The sequence below is a fragment of the Trachinotus anak genome, unplaced genomic scaffold, assembly GCF_046630095.1.
Source record: "Trachinotus anak isolate AG129_WGS33_773 ecotype Australia unplaced genomic scaffold, CSIRO_AGI_Tana_v1 ptg000028l, whole genome shotgun sequence".
Taxonomy (NCBI): domain Eukaryota; kingdom Metazoa; phylum Chordata; class Actinopteri; order Carangiformes; family Carangidae; genus Trachinotus; species Trachinotus anak.
In genome coordinates this window covers 16573165-16594701 of record NW_027273879.1, presented here as the reverse complement: position 1 = coordinate 16594701, position 21537 = coordinate 16573165, and the positions used below count along the sequence as shown (strand labels likewise).

At 40.2% G+C, this 21537-nt stretch overlaps 1 protein-coding gene across 4 annotated transcripts in view; it reads right to left on the bottom strand.

Annotated features, from left to right (window-relative positions):
- The window catches only part of rxraa (retinoid X receptor, alpha a), a 104940-nt gene that overhangs the window by 20048 nt on the left and 63355 nt on the right, over positions 1–21537 (bottom strand). For 2 of the 4 annotated variants that reach the window (XM_071466788.1, XM_071466791.1), the window contains exons 3-5: positions 21049–21287; positions 3196–3346; positions 765–944 (exon numbers count right to left, since the gene is read on the bottom strand). In XM_071466788.1, coding sequence (XP_071322889.1) covers positions 765–944; positions 3196–3346; positions 21049–21287 — 570 coding nt within the window. Of the gene's footprint in view, positions 1–764; positions 945–3195; positions 3347–21039; positions 21288–21537 lie in introns of all 4 variants that reach the window. The other 2 variants (XM_071466787.1, XM_071466790.1) reach the window with 1 other exon arrangement.

Genomic DNA, 21537 nt, shown 5'->3' with positions numbered 1-21537 from the left:
TGTTTCCACATCCAGTATTGCTGGGTTCCTGAGGCTGCAACAGCTGAATGCATTATTTCCCCAAAAGTAGTGCATGAAGCAGAACATTTTAATACAGCACAGGCTCTGGCTGCAATGCACAGCATGATGTAGAGCAGAATCCCAGCTGCAAAGGCTTCTGCAAAGTTTTATATATTCAAGTAAAAGGAAACTCCATCCAACATTAAAGTTATACTGTATCTCAGGTGCTATATGTTTGCCTTTTGTAACTGTGTTTTCCTTTGTCCAGTTTAAATGAAACAATTTTTAGGCAAAGTTTTGCAAAAGTCTTTAAGTTATGAGTTGAGTCTTTTTCTACGGCATCTCACAAGCTCTTGTATCTGGCGTCAACACCGTTAAACAAATGGATCTACGTATAGTCACAGTTAGCATACTGGCATCTGCTCAGAGCGTCATATTCACAGCAACACACCAAACCAGATTGGATTATTTTGGAGCATACTGCCAAGTGAAGTCTTGACTGCCTTGTCAGTATCATATGAAGGAGAGTGCACGGAATGAGATTATGTGATTTAACTAGCTGTGTATGACACCCACTGAAAAAATATTATCAAATATTATACAGGTGTTCTGTGTTTCTGTTTGTGAAAATGTGAAATATATTTATCATGTGCTACTGCTTTAAAAAAGGGGACTTTTCTGTGTATCATGTGTATCTATGTGGATTAGTACAGATTTGAGGCAATGGGTAAGTTGGACTTTATCCTCAACGGTATGTGCTGTACCTTCTCTCTTCATTCCCATGGCTAAACACTTCTGGTAGCGACAGTACTGGCAGCGGTTCCTCTGGCGTTTATCGATGACACAGTCCTTGTTATCACGACAGGTGTAGGTCAGGTCTTTGCGCACCGTCCTTTTGAAAAAACCTTTACAGCCCTCACAGCTATACACCCCATAGTGTTTACCTGAGGGGAGAGAGAGGGAGAGAGTTGTTTTATCTAGTAGTGGTATACAATCTTTTCACCGTCATATATTTTCCCTTATGTCACAAACATTCAGTTTCTCTTTGTCTGATTGACACATGAGGGTATCAGGTTGGTGGCAGCGCCATAGTCTGATATTAACAGCCGCATTATTTGCTGCCAGTTATATGACATAAACTTATCTGCTTCTCAAGGACATCAGAGTTTATTTTTCCAGAGAGAACTGAGGACAGAAACCTTTACGCTTTGATTTGACATACAACCACACAACAGTATAGAGGAACCAGCTCCTAAGGTAGCTCATTCCAGTGAGCAGAGTGTGTATTTGGGGGTTATGCTGAGGTGGCTGGGAAAGAAAAGAGGGGCCTACTGAAGGCAAGCTGCAGGGGGGCCCCATGGATTTGCGTAACAGCACTGTTCTCACATAATGTTGTCTTCCCACTGTTCCAAACAGCTTTTTTTCATTATTAATGACAGATGAAGTCCATCTGTATTCTCCAGTAAACTGCTTCTTTCTTAGCTCTCTGGATAGATAAAGCCTCTGAGTTGAATGAAGCATGACTTGCTGTTAAACACTGTTTTTTTTCTCCCTGTGGGTCGATGAAGGACCAATGACGCAGGCTGATACTGAAAGTGTCTAATGAATTACATATCCAGCTACATCCCGGGGCAGAAACATTTTCATGGTTATCACCAGAAAAACATTTAGACACAGGGTTATTTGTTGACTGTGTGGAAAAAAAAAAGTTTAATGATTCTGCAAAGAGGACCATGTCAGTCATTAGCTCTGGGCTAACAGTTAGCCATGGGTTAAATGTTCTCGTGGTTAAAGTGGTTATGCTTGCTCTTCACCAAATGATAGCCCATGATTAAGAGAACCCTTGAGTGACAATGTGATGTATGTAAGTTCAAAAAGGTCCAAGAAATAACCCTAACAATAGCATCTTCTTTTAGAGCTACTTGAGACAGTCTGAACTTGGGGAAAAAAAAAACATTTGGAAATTGGCAGAATTGAGAATTCACTTGACACTGGAAATGAGGACATTTCACTGAGTTTCTAGTCTGGAATTAACATTTTGGATCTCAAAAGGGAGGAAGGAAGGAGGAAGAAGACTACAGTGTGACAACTAGCAGGATAAAGGCTATGGTTTACATCTTATGTAAGTCTCAGCTGGGCAGGAAAAGACATTAAAATGGTCTGAAAAGGTTTACTGCATCACTGTTTTAATTCATATATCTCCCAACAAACCTTTAAATACTGCTGAATGTATCTTTATTTCCCTATCTGAAGGCACTCCAGTAGAGATGTGGCAGCAACTGTACTATCACTGTTGTGTAACCACAGGTTGTTTTTGTAATCTGCCTCCAGTCTTTATTCTGTATGAGCAGCCCCAGCTGCAACAAAAAAAAAAAAAAGAAAAAAAAAAAAGAAAAAGCACACCCACACCATGACGATGCTGGTGTCACCATGTTTTCTGGTGGGGATGCTATGAGATGAGTGATGGGTTGTGCCTGGTTTCCCTGAAGACGCAGTGCCTCTCTGTCTCAGTCGAAGTTGAATTGAGGCTTGGTTTCATCAGACCATACAATCTTTTGCCTCATGATTTCAGTTTTTCTTCATGTGCTTTTATGCTGATGTGCTCGAATGCCTTTCGTCAGGAGTGGCTTCTCTCTGGCCTTGTTGCCATTTAGCCCAGATTTGTGAAGAATTCCACTGACTGTTGTCCTTCCAGAAAGATATCCCACTGCAAGACGCTGCAGTATGTAGTTCTGCCAAAGCGGCCCATGGGACTGCTCTCTGAGCATAGTTCATCTTTGGATCTTCTTTGGAGGTTTTTCAGTGTGGTCAGAACACTAGTTTTAGTAATACTCTGGGTAGTCCCATTTTTTTTCCTTTGGTGATGATGGAGTCTTGTGTGATCTCAGCTGCTGAGAAATTATTTTTAAACCATTTTCTAGATCAATGGTTTCCCACAATTCTTCCCTAAATTATACATTAAGTTCCCTGGACGTTCAGGGTTTGACTCATGTGCACTTTCAAACGGCCATTTCCAATCAATTCAACCTTAATAATTGCATCTTATCAATTGTAATATATTTCTAAGAATTAGTTGACAACCCTTCGACATCAGGGTTAAATTTGTACATATATTAAATTCAGTTATTTTTGCTTTTCATTGTTGAGTGGTTCATGTGCGGACAGTACAGAGTGTTCCTCCCTGATGTCACTCACCTGAGGAGCGGTCACCACAGATGGCGCAGATGTGTTTTGTGAGCGACAGGGCTGTGCCTGAGGGCTGGGCAGGCACCTTCATCACACCGTTGAGACCCAGCGGGGGCTTGATGTCCTCCGTACTGCTGACCGAGTTCATCGGAGAGTTCAGCTGGAACATCAACACACACAAACACACATGCCGACAGGTCACAAAACAGCCCGCCTGAAATCAACACAGGCGACATCATACACCCCACAGCACAAGCCCCTCACATAGCTCAGCTGACACGGCATAGCTAGTTGATGACATTAACTATTGAACGAAGGCCAGGTCTGCAAAGGAGAGAAGAGGCTTGGTTACACATGCAAACAGGGATATTAAATCTGAGTGGAGTTATGTCACACAGATTGTCCTGAACAATTTGCTAAATGCAGAAAGTGAGGAGGATATTATGACTTCTGATACTCAATACAGATGGTCAGGGGTCCAAGCAGCAGCTCTTTTTGCCCTCTTTCATTGCTCTCTCCGTCTCTCTCTCGCGCTCTCCTCCCTCCTGTTCCCCTCTGTTCCAGATCTAAATCTGGCGCAGCAGGATCCTGCACCACTCCACCCCAGGAACTCTTTTATTCATGCTCTCAACAAGCCCCGCTGGCTCCCAAATGTTCAGCACTAGCATAACTCCACTGCAAAATTTAACAGTACAGCAGAATAAAGAGACAGCATTTGTTTTAGCAGCACTGCAACTGCAGCCCTAAGTCTTACTTCAATTGCTGCCTGCCTCCCTCTCTGAAAGAGATAAAAATTCATCTAAAAGTGACCTCCATTTGCCTTTTGATAAAAGTGGAGAGCAATGGGAGACTAATTATTATAACTAGCTACATGCTGTTTCTAGAGGAGATAAACGTTAGGGGGCAGGATATAAATTATCCTAAAACAGTAAATGTACTGGCTGGAGCAGATGCTAGTAAACCATTAGCACCATGTGAGGAAAGAAATGAAAAAGTAATAGCGCAGCTCTGCTCGACGAGGCCACCGATAAAATGACATTACACTGGGAGAAGAAAAGGAGAAAGGAATTGAATATATTCAGACAAGTGGATCCCTGACAAACACACCCACAACAGAGCGGTGAGAGACAGGACAGTGTTGGCAGAGCAGCCACATATACTCACATAGCCAGACGTGTTTTCATTAAGTTACCGCATATGAGACGTCTGACAGCACAAACACTTTTTGGCTCTAAATTTAGCTTATTCTCTAGCTGAGAAGCCCCGTCTCTGTCTGCAGGGATCGGTCAAGACAGGAGAACCATTTTGTTCTTATAATAATGAGACAAACATGATAGTCTCAGAGAGGGAATACATTAGCTACACAGTGGAAGAACATGGAGTTGTACACACCACTGAAAACAATGCCTTCCCTCAAACATGATATATATAAACTAAACAGCCATGGAGCACATAGGGATGTTAGCGTGTTTTCAGTCTTTTATCAAGCCTGGGGCTGCAACTAAGGATTCATTTCATAACTGAGTATGATACAAATCATTCCTATAACTTAGTGATTAATCAGATATCATATTTTTTTGTGTCATGAGACATGACACAAAAGATCCCATAAACGCTGACGGACATGACATGTAGATAATAGAACAAAACAATATGTTTGAAAAAATGAAACCAATTGCATTGGTATTCATAAAACTGAGTTTCACCTGTAAAAGGGAGTGGTGCTCAAATGATTAGTCTGTTAATCTATTAGTTGATCGACAGATTACCTAATTAGTCACTAAAGTTATTTAATAAGCAAAAACACATAGGACTATGGGAAATAGTGATGGGCCTTAAAAAATATAAAGCTCCCAACAACCCTAGATAATATCTTTCTGCCTGCCTTCTCTGCCTGGCAGGCTTGATAAAGCTCCTCCAGAGCAGCAAAAACATATAACAGTGTTTTCACAGACTGACAATTAAATTGACTTCAACACGTAATAGTGCCTCTTTTTATCTATGCACGCCACTTCTGTTAAAGAGTCTTGAACAAGAGTAGCTAGTTGGCTTACAGCCCTGCAGCTAATTCAGCAGCTTGGCTTCTTTGAAAGTAAAATCTGCTCAACTACATGTCTCTTTCTTTTCACTCCTCTCCTCACTTCTCTTCCCCAACTTGTGCAGTAAATTTACAGCATCATTACAGTTACAGTGACTGATATCCATGCACGAACAAACAAATGCGTCACTTGAGGAAAGTATTAATCAAAAGCAATGTGCAGAGGTTCTCTGAAACTCTGAGACACCAGAGTAAACCTTGAAATCTGTTGTAAGATGTGCTGTGCTGTGCTGTCTCCTGTTCACCTTGTAGAGCTTCAGTAGACCCGTCGCTCCTGCAGAAGCTGTCTGATGACTCTGCAGTGGTTGGGTGTGTAATTGATGTACAGGATGAGGAGTACAGAGCACTGGTAGATGATTTTGTGGAGTGGTCTGGAAAAAAAATCATCTGCTTTTGAACGTGGCCAAGACCAGAGAGATGGTGATCAACTTCAGAAAGAAGAGGACAGCTACACAGCCCCTGACAACAAGTACATGAGCGTCCACAGACTGAACTGTAAGATCACTGCTGAACTGATCAGGAGCATCGGCTCTGTGACTGGCTGCAAACCAGGCAGCTTTGAAGTTGTGGTGATGAGGAGGGCACTGAACAAATTGTTATCCATTATGGATAATCCTGAACACCCTCTCTACCACCTGCTGGACAGGCAGCGGAGCACTTTTTCAAACAGACTGGTTCAGCTCAACTGTCACAAAGAGCAATACAGGAAATCTTTCCTGCCCACAGCAATAACTCTTTACAACTTTTTTCAATTCTGCACCTCACTCTGACTGAGAACTTTCAGCTTTAATGTTGCTGGTTCAACCAAATTCCACTCTGTTTGCACAACTTTCCACACTCGGCACTGTATATTGAGCTATTTCCAAATTCACAGACACAGGGTATCATATGCACATGCATATGACACAGTACACACAAGCACGCCCACAAAGTGTACTCACTGAGCTGCTGTGGCTCCTGCCATCTCATTTCACCATACTCTAATATTTGATTCTCCTTAAATAGCTTTAAAGTTAGAAAAATGTCAGCAATACCATATAAAGCTACAATATATCATGCTTACACTGAGTGAAATATTACAAACCACGGTGCTTTACCATCGCATCAAATAGAAAACTCTGCATCATTTTATACACACTACCACAGAATTTACCATGACATATGTGGCGTCATGGGAACTTGACTTGAGAGCCTGACTAGACTTTCGAAAAGGAGAGCTTATATGGGTTTGAATATTTGCCTGCATGTGAATGATGGATGCAGTGGTGGGTTCCGTGGGTTGAAAAGGTTAAAGCCCTCAACTACATGAAAATGTTCAATTCACACCCAAACACCCACCCCTGGCCTGCTCTTCACACTCTATCTACACAAATACACACTGAATGCAACACACACACACACACACACACAAAGCTTTAGCTTCACGAAAATAAATATATAAAAAAATAAGATTATTCTTAGGTTATTATCCGGCAGAGCTTTACTTGTGGAATTTTATACATAATTTCATTATTAATAAAGAGAAAAAAAATCTTCTGCAGAATATCAACTTGGCATAGATTATATTGAAGTGATACTACTGCATATGTGCTGTTTAAACTGTAAAAATAAGTATCTTAATAGTAGACACACAGGAGTACAAGAAGAGTTATTATTGTCTGCTTTTTGTTGGTGAAATACCACCCTATGCTGAAAAAGCCTTTCTTGCAGGGAAGAAGATGGTTTTTCAGAGAGCGTCTCAATAGCACAAAAGGACCAACAAAGCTGCATCATTTGTTTGGAACCAGCTTTGGCGGCATGTGCACACACCCACATCTTTGTACTTTCACCCACACACACTCACACACACACACACACACACACAGCATGAGGTCTTACCTCAGTTAAACGCCTGAATCTAGTCTGTTTCCCTGTAGCGCAGCACTTACACAGCTGTCTCCTAAGCTGAGATTGTCTCTATCAAACTGTCTGCCTGACAGAAAAGAGTCTTCCACTCACAATCTATTTTCAGTAAACCTGCAACTCAATCTCAGAGACATTACTCCCCACGGTGGGGTGGGCAGACTGGGGGGCCTTTCTTTCTCTTCTGCCCATGGCGATGGAGGCAAGGCAGGGGGATTAAAGGGGCTCAGGACTGGTTCTGGAAATAGAATACATGTGCCTTCCTCTACAACAAATACATGTGACCCCTCATAGGCTGGTATGCCAGCTGTGTGTAAAGTCATATCGTTTTGGGAAACCCCTTGACAATCCTCTCATTACATACTGTCTATGTCTATTTTATGTAAGGAGCAGACTTCCCTTCAAAGTTTTACAGACTGAAGGAGAGGAACAAACGAGGGATATTTAACATCAAGGACTAGAAATGTAGGACATAAGATTCCCTGCAGAACAATGTACAACATGAGCGCCTGAACAGCTACAGCTGAATAACACTGTTTCATGTGCTGCAGGTGTTACGTAATATGTTGTGGAGGACATTCGATTGGTACATCCAGTACAGTGGTGGTCTCTGTCTGCTTGTGGGTGTCAGATTCTGCACAGAACTGATATATGTGATTATATGTCCTGTGCTACCCGCTGCCCTCAGCACACTGATGGAATATTCAAACATGTAAAGGTGATGAATTAATAGTTCCCCACAGGAGTGTTAGTCCTGGGGACCTGAAGTTTGTACCTACAAGTTTTCAGATACTATAAGTGGCTGCATTCATAATGGGATGAATTCTAAATCTACTTTTAAAATATATACTGTGCATTTTTGTGTAACATGTGGTGGACTGCATACACTCTATGTATTTAGGTGTTTTGGCAGTTCCGTAAAAACACAGCACAATAAAATACAAACTGTTTTTATACTGTGGTAAGACATGATAGCCACAAGATAGCAGGTAAATTAGCTTTTACTGTTTAATTTTATAAAATGACAGCTCTTTATTTCTATTTTGGAAATCTAAAATGCTCAGTGTATTCATGAAAAGGAGATGACCCACTTTCAAAAAAGTTATTAGACTAATATAATTCTAATATGAAAGTATGAAATATATTATTTTTATAATACTGTGTGTAGTTTTGGTTTCATAATTACATACAGTGCCATGAACCACATATTTCCTGTAACCTATACATGGCAGATTACAAAGATGGTAAAAAATGTCCATCACAACTTCCCAGAGCTCAAGGGGACGTCTTGAAATTGCTTTGAGAAGCTAGAACCAGTAAATATTTGAATTAAACAATTAATCACTGTAAAATATTACTGTCTTAATTTCCCTTTGACTACTCGATCAGACTTTGGCAATAGGCATGTTTTTTGTTTTAACTTATCATTATGAAGTAAATGTTGATTGTGCAGTGTCAGGGCTATGGACTAACGACACCATCGGCATTTACACTGGTTCCCCATTGGCTTTGTGAAAGCGAAGCTTAGGGGGAAAGGTGAAAAGCTGTTTATTGCCACTTTAAATACAATGGAAGATTAAGGTCATCAATCAGCAGCGAGATCTCTCATCATCACTCCTGTGAGTCAACTTGGCTTACTGTAGTTGTCTTCCTTAATCTTTAATAGAAAGAATCATTGTGGCAGCAGAGCAGTTCCTGTTAACTATTAGTATGCTATGACAAAACACATGGTGGTGAAATAAAAAGAAAGTCATCCCTCGAGTGAACAGAGGAGAAAAGGAAAGAAGACAGTGGAGGCCCCTGCTTAAGACAGGCTTAGCTCGATTCAGAGAGTCAGAGCATAGACTTTGCTCATAAAGACACTTCAAAAGGAGGCATCAAATCCTACAGCGCACCACTCCTCAATGCACAACCCTCATGTGGAACTTCAGTTGCTTTCCAGTTCAAGGGCACCTTTTCTTAACACACAGAGAAAGTTATCTTCACAGTTTTCTTTCAAAACGCCCTCACAGAATTTCTTCTGAAATCTCGGCAGTGGCACAATGTGGCCAGGAATAGTCTTATACTTCACAATCCAATGTTGTACAGTAGATCTCATTTTCTAAAACTCTATCACTCCCTAAACTACTCTTTTACTTTTGCCTCAAGGCAAGAAACTAATGATGTCGAAAGCTAGAATGTGAAGTGAACACTGTGCAGAATACCCCAGAAACTGTAGATGTAGTTGCAGTTGTAGTTGTAGTAAGACCTACATGTGATGAAATCTGGACTGGACATGCTTCGATTGTGGCATTGTAAGATGTCATATCAAAAAATCTTCAGATATGATCCAGATTCTGACAAGAACCTAAAAAGGATATCTCTGGATTCTTGGGGTTTTGGAGCAGTGGTGAGCGGGCAGGATACAAATCTCCTGTTGACAGAAGACAACACAACTGCCTCCTGAGAGGTGAGGACAGGGATCAGGTCACGATATAACCTACTGATAACCCCATGTCACCTTTCACCTCTGACACCTCATGACAATCACTTCCTTCTAAAAGCACACTTATCTCTGCAGTCCCACAAAGTATGACAGGAATGAATAAGAACTCTCTTCTCATCCTTGTGGTGTGTGTGTGTGTGTGTGTAGGTCTTATCTGGACACGTATCAGAAAAGATGGGGGATCAGGTTTCACACAGGGGGCGTGTGTTAATGGGCCCGCTCTTCTGTGGCCTTCAGGATACATTCACAGTAAGGCACCCTTTGGGATCAATTACGGCACTGTTACGAATTTGAAAGACACCTGTTTCAACACACACTTCACAAACAAGCACAAATCAACAGACACGTGGGCATGGGCACGCACACAATACACAGAATAGTTTGTGCTGCAGGTCAGCTATTTGTGGGTGAACTTAGGGGTCATCTGCAATATGTCTGTCATGGAACTGTAAATTTAAGCTTACACTAAGGATAAGGAACCAGGACGGAAACATGTAATATAGCCACTACCAAATGCTGGGTGACGTGACAGTTCAAATCTCTGCATCTCAATGTCATGGAATTACTATCCAGAAAACTTGTTTTTAAACCTTAATATTCGAGATGAAGGAGAAAAAAAAAGTTCATTTTGATTTTGTTGGTTTGAGGAAGATTTAACAATCTATTGTCAATCATGATGCTGCATATTTCTTTTGTCTCGGCCATAAAATAATCTCAATGGGATCATATATTCTTAGAAAAGTAAAATTAATCTCCATATGATTTAGGAATTAGTTATTGTTACAGTCCCTCACCTGATCAGCAATTGTATAATTGTACATGACTTTTACAACATAGTCAAGATCAAACTTTCTGGTACCTTTCAAATAAAAGGAAAAAGATTAAAGAAAAATTCGCTGACTTACTTCATTGATGGTTAACCAGTCTTACTACAATTTTAACAGATCAATAACATGCTGTTGCATGCACTTTGGGGTTGCCAGCTTGTGAGCGCACATTTATAATTGCAGCCTTACTTTAATTGGAAAAGAATACAAGTTTTTATTTATGAAGGCACCTGCACTTGTAAATCTTAGTAGACCATTAATAAACTGTTTTTAGGTCTTGATATTGTGCGGCCTACTTCCAGAGTCCTTCTGGATTGAATGAAGAGTGTTAGCAGAGAATCTAACAGAACATTTTAATTCATTCTAATGGCTTATTAATGACCTGTAAGTGAATACATACATTATTTATTAACCATTAATAAAGCTTTTAGTGACAACATGTAAAACCCTTCCTTAGTATGCCTTATCGAAAAATAGCTCCATGATTATTGTCACTGAGCTCTAACAAACGCACTCTCTGCTCTCTCCCAGTGGATAGAATTTAAGAGGGGCAGACATTATTCGAGACAGCTCAGGGTTTCCCAACACTCACCTCATGCTGTGCTGCAACAGATAAAATGAATCATCTCCAGTACTGCTGGCACTCGTGTGTGTGTGTTTTGACAGAAACTTTTGTTAAAGTGAAAAAACGGGTATTAGACTATCAGCAGCATGAAAGGCAGCGAGCCTTACAGCAGCGAAGTGGTAATACACAGAGTGACTCTCAGCTGTTGTCTAACCTCAGAATGACAGTATCTGTGTGTGTGTGTGTTTGTCTAAGTGTTTTTGGCATCTGTGGGAGTGTGTGTGCACAAAGGGGTGGGTAGGTGGCATGCATACATGTATTTTTAATTTTCTGTACTAGTTGTGTGTATGTGTGTCTGGATTTCTGAATACATGAACATGTGCTTCTGTTTTGATTGCATGCATGTGTAGAACTGTGTCCTTTTGGCTTTGTCTGTGTGTGTGCATGTGTGTGTCAGGGCTGTTTTTATGGGAAACAGTGCTGTTGTGGACACTGACATAGCAGCTCTTACAACCCTGGAGTCACTCTCATCTCACACAAGCTCCATTCAAACTGTTCTACCTTTTTTCAGTCTCCTCCTCACTATATGAATTCCTCAGTGTGTTCGGATGATAACAACCTGCTTTCCCTATTTTTTTGCCCTTTTCAGGAATAAATGACATTTTAGGCTGCTCCATAAAACTCTGGTGTGGACTCAACAACCAGACCAACACCACCTGAATACGATGGTATGGTCCTCTCCTAACACATGTGTGGTACATGTAGCAAAACTGTGCCATCATGTTAAAATAGCAAATATGTGATTTTAGCATGAATTCAACAAGTGAACTATTAAATCTGTCTTCTGGCCATGAACCATCAGGAAACTTGGTATGACTATATTTCTGCAAAACATGTAGTTACCACAGTAACGTGTATGCAGATCATGATCAGGGACTTTCCCTGGTCTACTGTTAAGTGAAAGGCTGTGTTGTGCTTGTGTCCGCCCATGTATATTTTGGCTGTTCCTCATTACAAAACGTAAATGAAACGTAATGACAACACAATATCTTCCCCTTTTGCAACCATAAGAAACTTCTGTTTTGTCCTGTTTCTATGTAACTCTCATTACTCATACAATAAGTTCCTTGTGATACCAGAAAATACAAATATAAGTGTAGCAATCAGTAAAATGCTGCATGACTTCCTGTCAGTCAGTAGAATTTGACTCTCCCACGTGGGTCCATGAAGCAATGCTGATGTAGGAGCACAGTCATAGTAACTGTCCAACCAATGACTTGTCTGTCAGTCTGTATAACTTCATATTTACAGTTTGTATTATGTTTTTTTTTTTTTTTTTTTAAAAACAGTGTGAACACAAACTGGACCAGAGCTTATATATAAATTTTACTTGGTCTGGACAAATGAACCAAACAAAGTGTGGAAGCACCATTAGACTCATAAGATACAGAAATACATGTAAATCATACAGTACACATAGATGGATAGATTATAATTTAGGTAGCACTGACTACTATGGTTTAAGGAACTACCAGTTTCCATCCTTATCATGCACACAATGCACAACGAATCATGTGGTCCTTGTCTCACTGTGCATTATGTGCACAAATACCAGATGAATAAATATCTTTCATTAAGCTGAGCTCATTATTTTTAATAACTGTGTGAGTCAGAGTGGGATACCTTGCATATATTAGGACAATGTGACGATACAATGTTGCATTATCAAAAACAATATTAGTAATGTATGCATTTGGACTGCTTTGGCCAATGTTATAATAAATATTGCCACTACAGCGAGTAAACACAGCTGTGATAATGGCTGACTGGTACAAATTTATAGATATTCAAAATAATTTCTAATTGTCATCTAGCCTTGACTCTGGCATTGTGTGATTATCTTAAATAAAGCACACCCTTCATCCACTCAAGGCTTGAAAGAAAAGTTGAATAAACTTATTTTCACACATTAACTGAGAATGACTGTATCTCCTGTCCATCAATCGCACATAAATAAATTATAAACAATCCCTAACCTGTTTTCCCAAATGTATTTTGCCTGTATTGGTCTGCAGTTTCCATTAATTTTGCTTGGTGTACAGAGCAAATGGGTAAATGAGGGAAAACCAGGTCCATAAGTTCAAAACAGAGTTAAACGTGTGAGTCATTGTAAAATAAGGCTGTATATGGGTGTGATCACACCTATTTATGTCAGCTATCTGTTATTCACTGATAAATTTACAAGTAATTCCTCTGTCCATTAGTCTTCCAGCAATTAAGTGACCGTCCGCTTCCATTGTCAAATAAGCAATTAGTATTTCCATTTTCCAACGCTAAATCACCCCGTGAGTATTTCACTAGTGTTTCCACTGGTGTGTCCTTCAGCAAGTCATTGAAAAGACTGTTCATTGTCTAACATCACTTAGAGATGGATCAAGAAGTATTTTCAGTGCCAAAACGAGAGCCAATCCAGAGATTAATTCTCTAGTATGCCCATTATCATCAAGTCATTCATCATGGGTTTCCCAATGTCCTGTTATGCTACATGAAAAATAAGTGGTATCTTTTTTTTCAAATCAAATAACACATAATCCAGCAGTAATTCAAATAGTATTTCAGTGTCAAACAACCACTGAATTTAGCAGTAGTTAGATTGATTGCATCCTGCAAGTGATTCAGTATTTCCATTGTCCAACATCCAGCAAATAATGGACTGATAAATCCACTGAAAGTCATCTGGCATTTAACAGACTAATATTTTACTTAGGTATTAGTATGTCATACAGCTACAGGTTAATTGCTATTTTTTCTGGCCACTAATGTTTCCATCAGTGTTATCTGTTGAGTAATTGATAAACTCTTCAAACAAAATGCGGGGGCTGACTTACAATAAATCTGTCATAAAGTAGTCTGGTGCACACGCCTACCGTTTAATAGATCACACCAATGTGCAACTAACTTTCATGTTCTTAGTGTGTTATTAGTCTAGAGCTTTTGCTACAGACGTTTTTTAATAATGGCTTAAATAAGTGATAGATGTCATCAATACAATAGATTAAAATTCTTCACATCATTAGTTGTCTTGTCTTGTTTTGTATAATATGTTATACATTTTTCTCTGTGCATGTAAACTTTTCTCAGGCAAGGCTGCCGTTCAGCTATTAGCAGACCATGCTGTCATACAGTTTTATCTTTCGTTATGACAACTGTCAATGGACATTAAATTAAAAATAATGTTGCAGACCCTGAACCGCGTGGTACTTCAACAATATTTCAAAACGAGCATACTCTTTTCTTGGTGCTTTCTACTTTAACTGTGTTGAGAGAGAACTGTGTCCATAATGACCTTCAGTACACGGCTAGAAATTTTACAGGTGTGTTTGCAGTGAAAAAAGTACAATTAGTCATACAGAAAGTGTCATTACACTTCACAGACATGCCACAGTGTACATGTCTGTCCACAGACAGTGTCGAGTTGCTGTAAGATCACACCACCAGATGCAATTAAAGTCCTAAAGGGATTATTTGAACCTTTAAAATAAATATGTGGCCCCCAGGCATTCCAACCGCAATGTCTAGAGTCTGCATTAGGAAGCAGATCTCTGAAACTTAAACCTAATGTTACTGTTTCTATCCCTTATAGCTGCCACCTCCTAAATGACTTGTCTCCTGTGTGTGGCCCCACACAAGCCAGAACACACAGAGGCCCCAGCGTTATCATGCCACATACCGTCAGTTCTCAAGTGATGGCCTAAAGTATGTTTGACAAATAAGGATGGCCCAAAATAAAGCCCAAGTTAAAAAAAAATCATTTATTATATATCTATCATTATTTCTATTAATACAACAAACCACTCTGCTGCTTGTTTCTCTTTTTAAAAGGGAAAGAGCTTTTTCTCATTCACTGGTTATACTGTACTTTCTGTGCTGTCATGATTCTTTTTTAACTAAACAACACTTCCTGCATACGTTTCAAAATAAAAGCCTTCAGGGGAAAGGGATTTTCCCCCTACACTGCAGGGGCAGTTTTAATATGAAACAGATGCAGGAAATTTGCGTTAACACTAGATACAGCAACTTAACATGGCAAACTGGAAACTTCTTAGTAAAATATTGTAAAGTTTACTGTATTTATGTTACAGGAGTCAATTTGAAATAAAGCCCTGACTGAAAGAAAAGGGAGGTTGTCTTTACAAGAAACTACAGAACTGTGTACTAAACATCCTGTGGAGCACAACTTAATTAATTCTACACATTAGTTACACTTCCTTGAGCTACCAGTGCTGGGAAAAAGTGGTCTCTAAAACTGCATGTAATTGCTACCTGGAGACAGCTTTGGCAAAAAAAATTATTTTCCCTCATCCATTTGAGGGTTGATTGACGTTAGAGAGCCTTAACTGTTCCCCTGGGACCCTACACACAGCCCCTTTGTGCAGCCATTAGAGCCATGCAACCATGATGTCATGCAAAGTGACTACAGCAAGGTCCATCAAAGACCAGAGCAGCAGAATGGACCTTTATTACTCCCACACAGGAAAAGAGGCTGAGGTCTACTACTCTCCTTCTTTCTCCCTCCATTTCTTTCTCATATGTGTGTGTGTGTTGTATTTCAGTCTCCTAGCAACTATAACCTAAACACAACATACCCAAAAGCGGCACATGACATCAGCACTGCCGCTCATTTATAACTAATTAAGAACGTGTTCCATTTCTCGTAAAACATTTACACCTTTTTCATATTAGTGTTTCTTCTGAGTCCGACTCCAAAAACTCTTCAGCTTTTTATGTATTTTCAAGCTACGTTGAGAGACACTGGAGGCCAGTTGTAGGTTTAGGATTCTCATGGAGGTTATGGTGGGAGAGTCAGAGGGGAGAGTGAGCTGCAACATGGAAAGTGGGAAACGGCAGTGGTCCCATGATAAAGATCCCCCTTTTCAGCAAAAAACAACAGCCAGACAACTCTGGCCATTGTCATTGGAAGTGTAAAATGTGTTCCAACCCCTGCGTGTAATCCCTTCCAGCTGCTCTAAGAGTTGTGGTGTCTGTGATCGAGGGATGGACTCTATTGTCAGTGAGTTCAAGCCCGCAGACATGACCGCTGATGGGTCTGATCGTAATGGGCACGGTTGCGGCCTGGCATCGCCCCCAGATCAGATACCCGGGTCTCGCCATCTCTCCCTTCATATAACTCATATAACAAGCCTTATAATTGCAAAACCACTGAAAGTATGCGTTTCGCATTATGGGGAAATTATTCTGTCAAAATATGTTTGGCCCTCCTTCGAACAATGCAGATGCTTTTCTGATATTCTACAATAGATAGAGATAGCTGGGATGCACAGAATACATGTGACAAACTAAAAATTTTCCCACTGTGAAAAAAGACCAAAGAATAAAAGAAAAGCACAGCCACAGTATGTGTGTGTCTGGATATTTGGGACAGAACTGAAGGGGAAGCACTGTTGCTTGAGATGTAAGAATTGGCTGATGATAAAGGACTGTCTCTCTCTTTACATGTGGTTTGGCTTTTGGAGGACGCAAGATTCCAGTGAGAATGGGACTTTTGTTCATCCTGTTCCCGGCTTTCATCAACTTGTCATTTTCATCTTTGATGCAGAGGATGTTAAGCCTCATTCTTTTTGGTTTTCACTATTTTTATTGTCTTTTTCCTTCATATAAAACACATTTTTACCTAGATTTATATTTCCAAGCATCTAAAAGTCGTGTTTCCTGCTCCATGAAGACACTGATGATTGCTGTTTATGGTAAACACGGTCTTCTTCTGATGAGAACGACTTAAAAAGACAATAACATGTCAGAAAGGAAATGAAGAAGAAAAACAAGACACAACTATTGTATTTTTTTTTTTTTCTTTAATGACACTAAAAGATCATTAGGAAGACTACAATTTAGTAAATGTAAAATGTGTGTGGTCATGGGTAAGTGACCATGTCTATGAGTGTGGGCATGTGTGTGTATGTGTGTGTCGGGTTAGCATAGGTGGGGGTCTTGTAATGGGCTCTGGGCGGTTAAGTAGGGGAGGAGGCTGAGCTGTGACCTCGTTCCAGTCAACTGCTCATGAAAACAGCAAGTCATCCGAGTGTTAAGAGCAAGTGGCATACGCCGTCTGACTCAAATCAAGTCTCATCAAAAGTGCCGCGCCTCACGACCACAGGGCCCGGCCACCATCTTTAACCTCTCAGCCACACCACTCCCACATCAAACTGCCATTCTCCACCCTCACTGAGCGACAGTCAGCAGCCTCCACAGTCTACGTTCTGCAAATGTTCACGGTTAACAGCTCAAATCCTCAAACATTAGGACCTGTCACATTTCTGTGACATTGCTGACACCATTTCTGTGCCAAGACTGTTTCTATTTTTTTTGATAAAATGGCAACGTTTTATTCCAAGTCCCTTATATACCTTTTACAAGTAGTATGTTTAATAGTTTATAACACACTGTAATGTAGTTGTACACAGATAAGGGGAGGCTTCATAAATGAATAATAATAAACACTTGTCCTTATGTGTTATGAACCATTTACTTTAAGTTTTTGTATATTGCTTACTGCTACTGATACATTGTAAATAGGGAGACCTTGAAGTACATTTTTCAAAACAAATTCCAGGAATTATGATCAAAATTTGATGAAACATAAAATTTAGACATTTAAGCGTTGGCAACTTTCAGTACCTGATCGTTTGAAATGGACACAATTCAGTTGTTACCAAAAAAATATTAGTGGTTCAAGGTCATAAAGGAGGCTAACTGTTCCTTATGGCCTCAGTCTAATTACATTTGCATGTGACTGCCATACATTGGACTCTTGAAACAGGAGGGAAGCTTTAAAGAAGAGGTGGTGCACTTTAGGCCACTGGCCATAACCAGTCCATTCCTACAGCCTAGATGAAAGAAGGGTTTTGTAGAAAAACATGTTTATAATTCTCAAAAGAAGATTTAGTTTCAGTATTGATAATGAAATTCAGATATCTTATCGGAACTAGTGTCACTTTTCAAAATCCAACTCAAAGATTAAAATGTGGACAGTACAAAAGCTCTTATTCTTTTACCCTGATATCAGTATCAAATCAACAAATTTAAAACAATGCAGCACTGTTAAAGACTGAGAACCAGTCAGGACCCATAAGACAAGTTAAGACACATGCTATAATTACAGTACATACACCATTAGAACTGTCACCACCAACAGAAACAGCTCAGGTTTTCACATTGGTTGCACCGATGCATCTAACTTTTTTTTTTTTTTTTAATGTGCACCAGCAAACAATTTAGGCACACGCAAAACTTTCCACTGCAATCTTTGCCAATGCAATAGATTTTGAGGATTACCTTTTTTGTCAGTTCCCATTTTAAAATTTTATCATCATTTCTGACTCCTCACTACTTCGATTTGCCGCTGCATGGCACTGAAATGTTGCTCTGCTGGGCACACGCCCGTTATGGTGCAGGAAGTTTTTCTTTTAGACAATGTGCTTTTTAATGCTTCAATTTGGAATGTCACCATGCTTTGGTCACACTCTTTGCAATAAATGCAGTGCATAATGATGGCTGCTTTATAGTTGGACAAGCCATTCTTTGCAAAAGGTAAATATTTTGGCCTCTTTGTATGTTGTAGGCTCTGGCTTGGAGTCAGATGTTGCCGTCTCTGCCAAGGAATCTGTCAGGATTAGGCGTCTTATTGGGGAGACACGTGGTGGAGCGTTTACCTCTGCTGATGATGCAGAGTCTGAGCTGGGCCTTTCTGGGCCGACGACAGATTTAATAATCACCACAGCATTATTCTTGATGAAAAAACAATTACTAGTTTTCTTCATTTTGAATTACCAGTATGCTTTAAGGTTGTGTAGTTTCACACATACACACATGACTGATTCTTTTTCCTCACCCACATTCAGCATAGAAGAATATCAGGCTGCACACATACATATACAGACAGAACTGCAACACGCCAGTGCAACCATTGAAAATATTTAGTTGACAGATTTGGTTGCACCCCGGAGCCCTACAGCTCTTACCTGCTCTTTGTGGAGCTCTAAAAGGATAGATTGATATAAATTCACTAAAACTCCTGTTATAGATCAATCAAAACAGACAGACTGAGCTGAATCAACTGTAACGTTTGCTACCTAAACATCCAACCTGCATACAAAGTATGCCACTCTGGGACAGAAAGTGGAAGAGATGAAAGTGTTGGAATTAAAAAGTATAGAAGACTCTGAAAGAGAGGGGGAAATGGGCTTTCTAGCAAAGAAAGATTGTGGCCGCTTTTTGAAAGTGCCCCTAATCCACTCTTAACTCCATTACATCTGGGACACTTTCGTTCAGAAGGCGGTGATAAGCGCAACAATAGTGAGGAGAGCCCATTCCAAATAGCATCACATTGCCAATGCACTTTAACACAATTATTAACAAACACAAAAAAGGGCAGCCACTGCATTTTGGGGGGGAAACAATTTCAATTTTAGATATGGCTCCAGACAGAAACTGGGACACTGCAGGCTTTGATGTCTTAATTGTATGTGTGTGTGTGTGTGTGTGTGTGTGTGTGTGTGTTTTGTTTTTTTTTTTTAATACCACAGAAACCAAGGCTTATTGATGGAACAAAACCAACAGAGACAGAGAGGGAGAGGAAATGGAGACGATGTGAAAGAGACAAGGAATTAAACGGCAAGAAAGGGGGAAAATAAAGAGGAAATAGGACAGTAACTGGGAGAAGAAGAATGAAGGGATGGAGAAGAAAGAGAGCTATGGCAGGAGGGAGTGATGATTATGCCTCAGATGTAGAAGAAAGAGTGACAGAGCTGAAGCACTGTGGAATCCCAGCTGAATAGGCCTTGATTAACTGTGGCATGAGGTCAAAAAAGGGCCTCAGTCTGCTGGGGCCTGGCTTAGGAGGAACTGTGTGTGTGTGTGTGTGTGTGTGTCTGAGTGTGCAAGTGTAAGTGACTGTAATTTGCACTTCTGAGACATGTGAATACTGTTTGTAAAACATGATACACAACAGTGTGTGAGGTTAGTTTATAGTAAGCTGAGAGTAAATACACAGAAACCCTCATGTTATTACGGTGGAGGCTGCTGAACATGAAGGTTTTGGTTCCTGAATGTGACAGTTCAGCTTAATCATTCAACCACGGTTTTTTTGTAATTTTTATTTTCTATTGCTTTTCAAATGAACGTTTTAACAGAGTTAAATGAGAAGATCAAAACTACACAGGCAGATACAAGCTGAGTCCAGTGATGTCCTGGAGTCTTGTCATCTCTGTGAGGTTGCCAGGCAACCAACAGACATAATTAATTAGCACTAAAGGTACTGGTAATTGTTTTCTTTTTTTTTTAACCTTTGGACAGAGGTATTTTAGCTTTCCACCACTGCCTCCAGTCTTTATGGAGGCAGTGGCTAACTGTCTTGGCAATAAAGCAAATAAGGTTGTTTCCCAAAGAGTTCAACAATTCTTTTTTCCCCACCAGAGAGAAATACAGGTAAGCACTGTTACAAGAGGCATATATAAAATGCTTCTAGCTGCAGCTACTTTGCAGCCCCCAGGCCTGGTTAGACTTGATTTGACTGGCTTTAACAAAATCAAACATCAATGACTCTCAAGTGTCAGGAGAACTGGAAAAATGCACATTGTCAATGCTAATATTGTGTGCTATTGCCTTAACAATCTCCTGTCACCTGGAACATAATATAATTCCCTAAATTGCACAAGTAACACAGGCAGCTAACTTTGAACTGAAAAAAATACTGTAAAAAAATAACATGCTTTTTTCAGTTAATGAATGGCGTGTGATATCTCTAAAACACACCTGTGTCTCAGAATAGCAGCTCAAAACTTTGACTTTGTTTCTCATAGTTGTCATTTAAATATATATATATATATATATATATGTGTGTGTGTGTGTGTGTGTCTGTGTGTGTGTGTGTGCACCTCCATATTTTAGAATCTGTTACAGGCCTTACCTGGGGGCTGACGCTGGGGCCGTAGCCCATGCCCGGCGAGTTCATGGAGTGAGGGCCCATGGGTGAGCTGATGACGGAGAAGGGTGAGGCCATGCCGTTCATGGGTGAGCTCAGCGTGCTGATGGGAGAGTGAAGAGAGCCAGAGGGCCCCATGGACGTCGGGCTGAGAAGAGAAGGGTGCATTCCCCGGTGGGATGTGGGTGAGCCCAGGGGGGAGGAGGTCATCTGGCCTGAAGAGTCTGCTCAGGAAAAAAAAAAAAAAAAAAAAAAAAAAATAAGGACGTTAGAATGAAAGCATTTCATTTTGAAGATGAGAGAGTGGCACACTGATCGGTCACTTTTTCACTGGTCTGTGATTTACACAATGAGGGTGACAGAACTCTGTGCACCTTGAGACTTCAACATAAAGCCTTTGAAAACTTGGCTCTTCATGCACACATTTTTAAAAACATTTTCACACTCTAATTTGAGTTTCTCTAGACTGGAGTC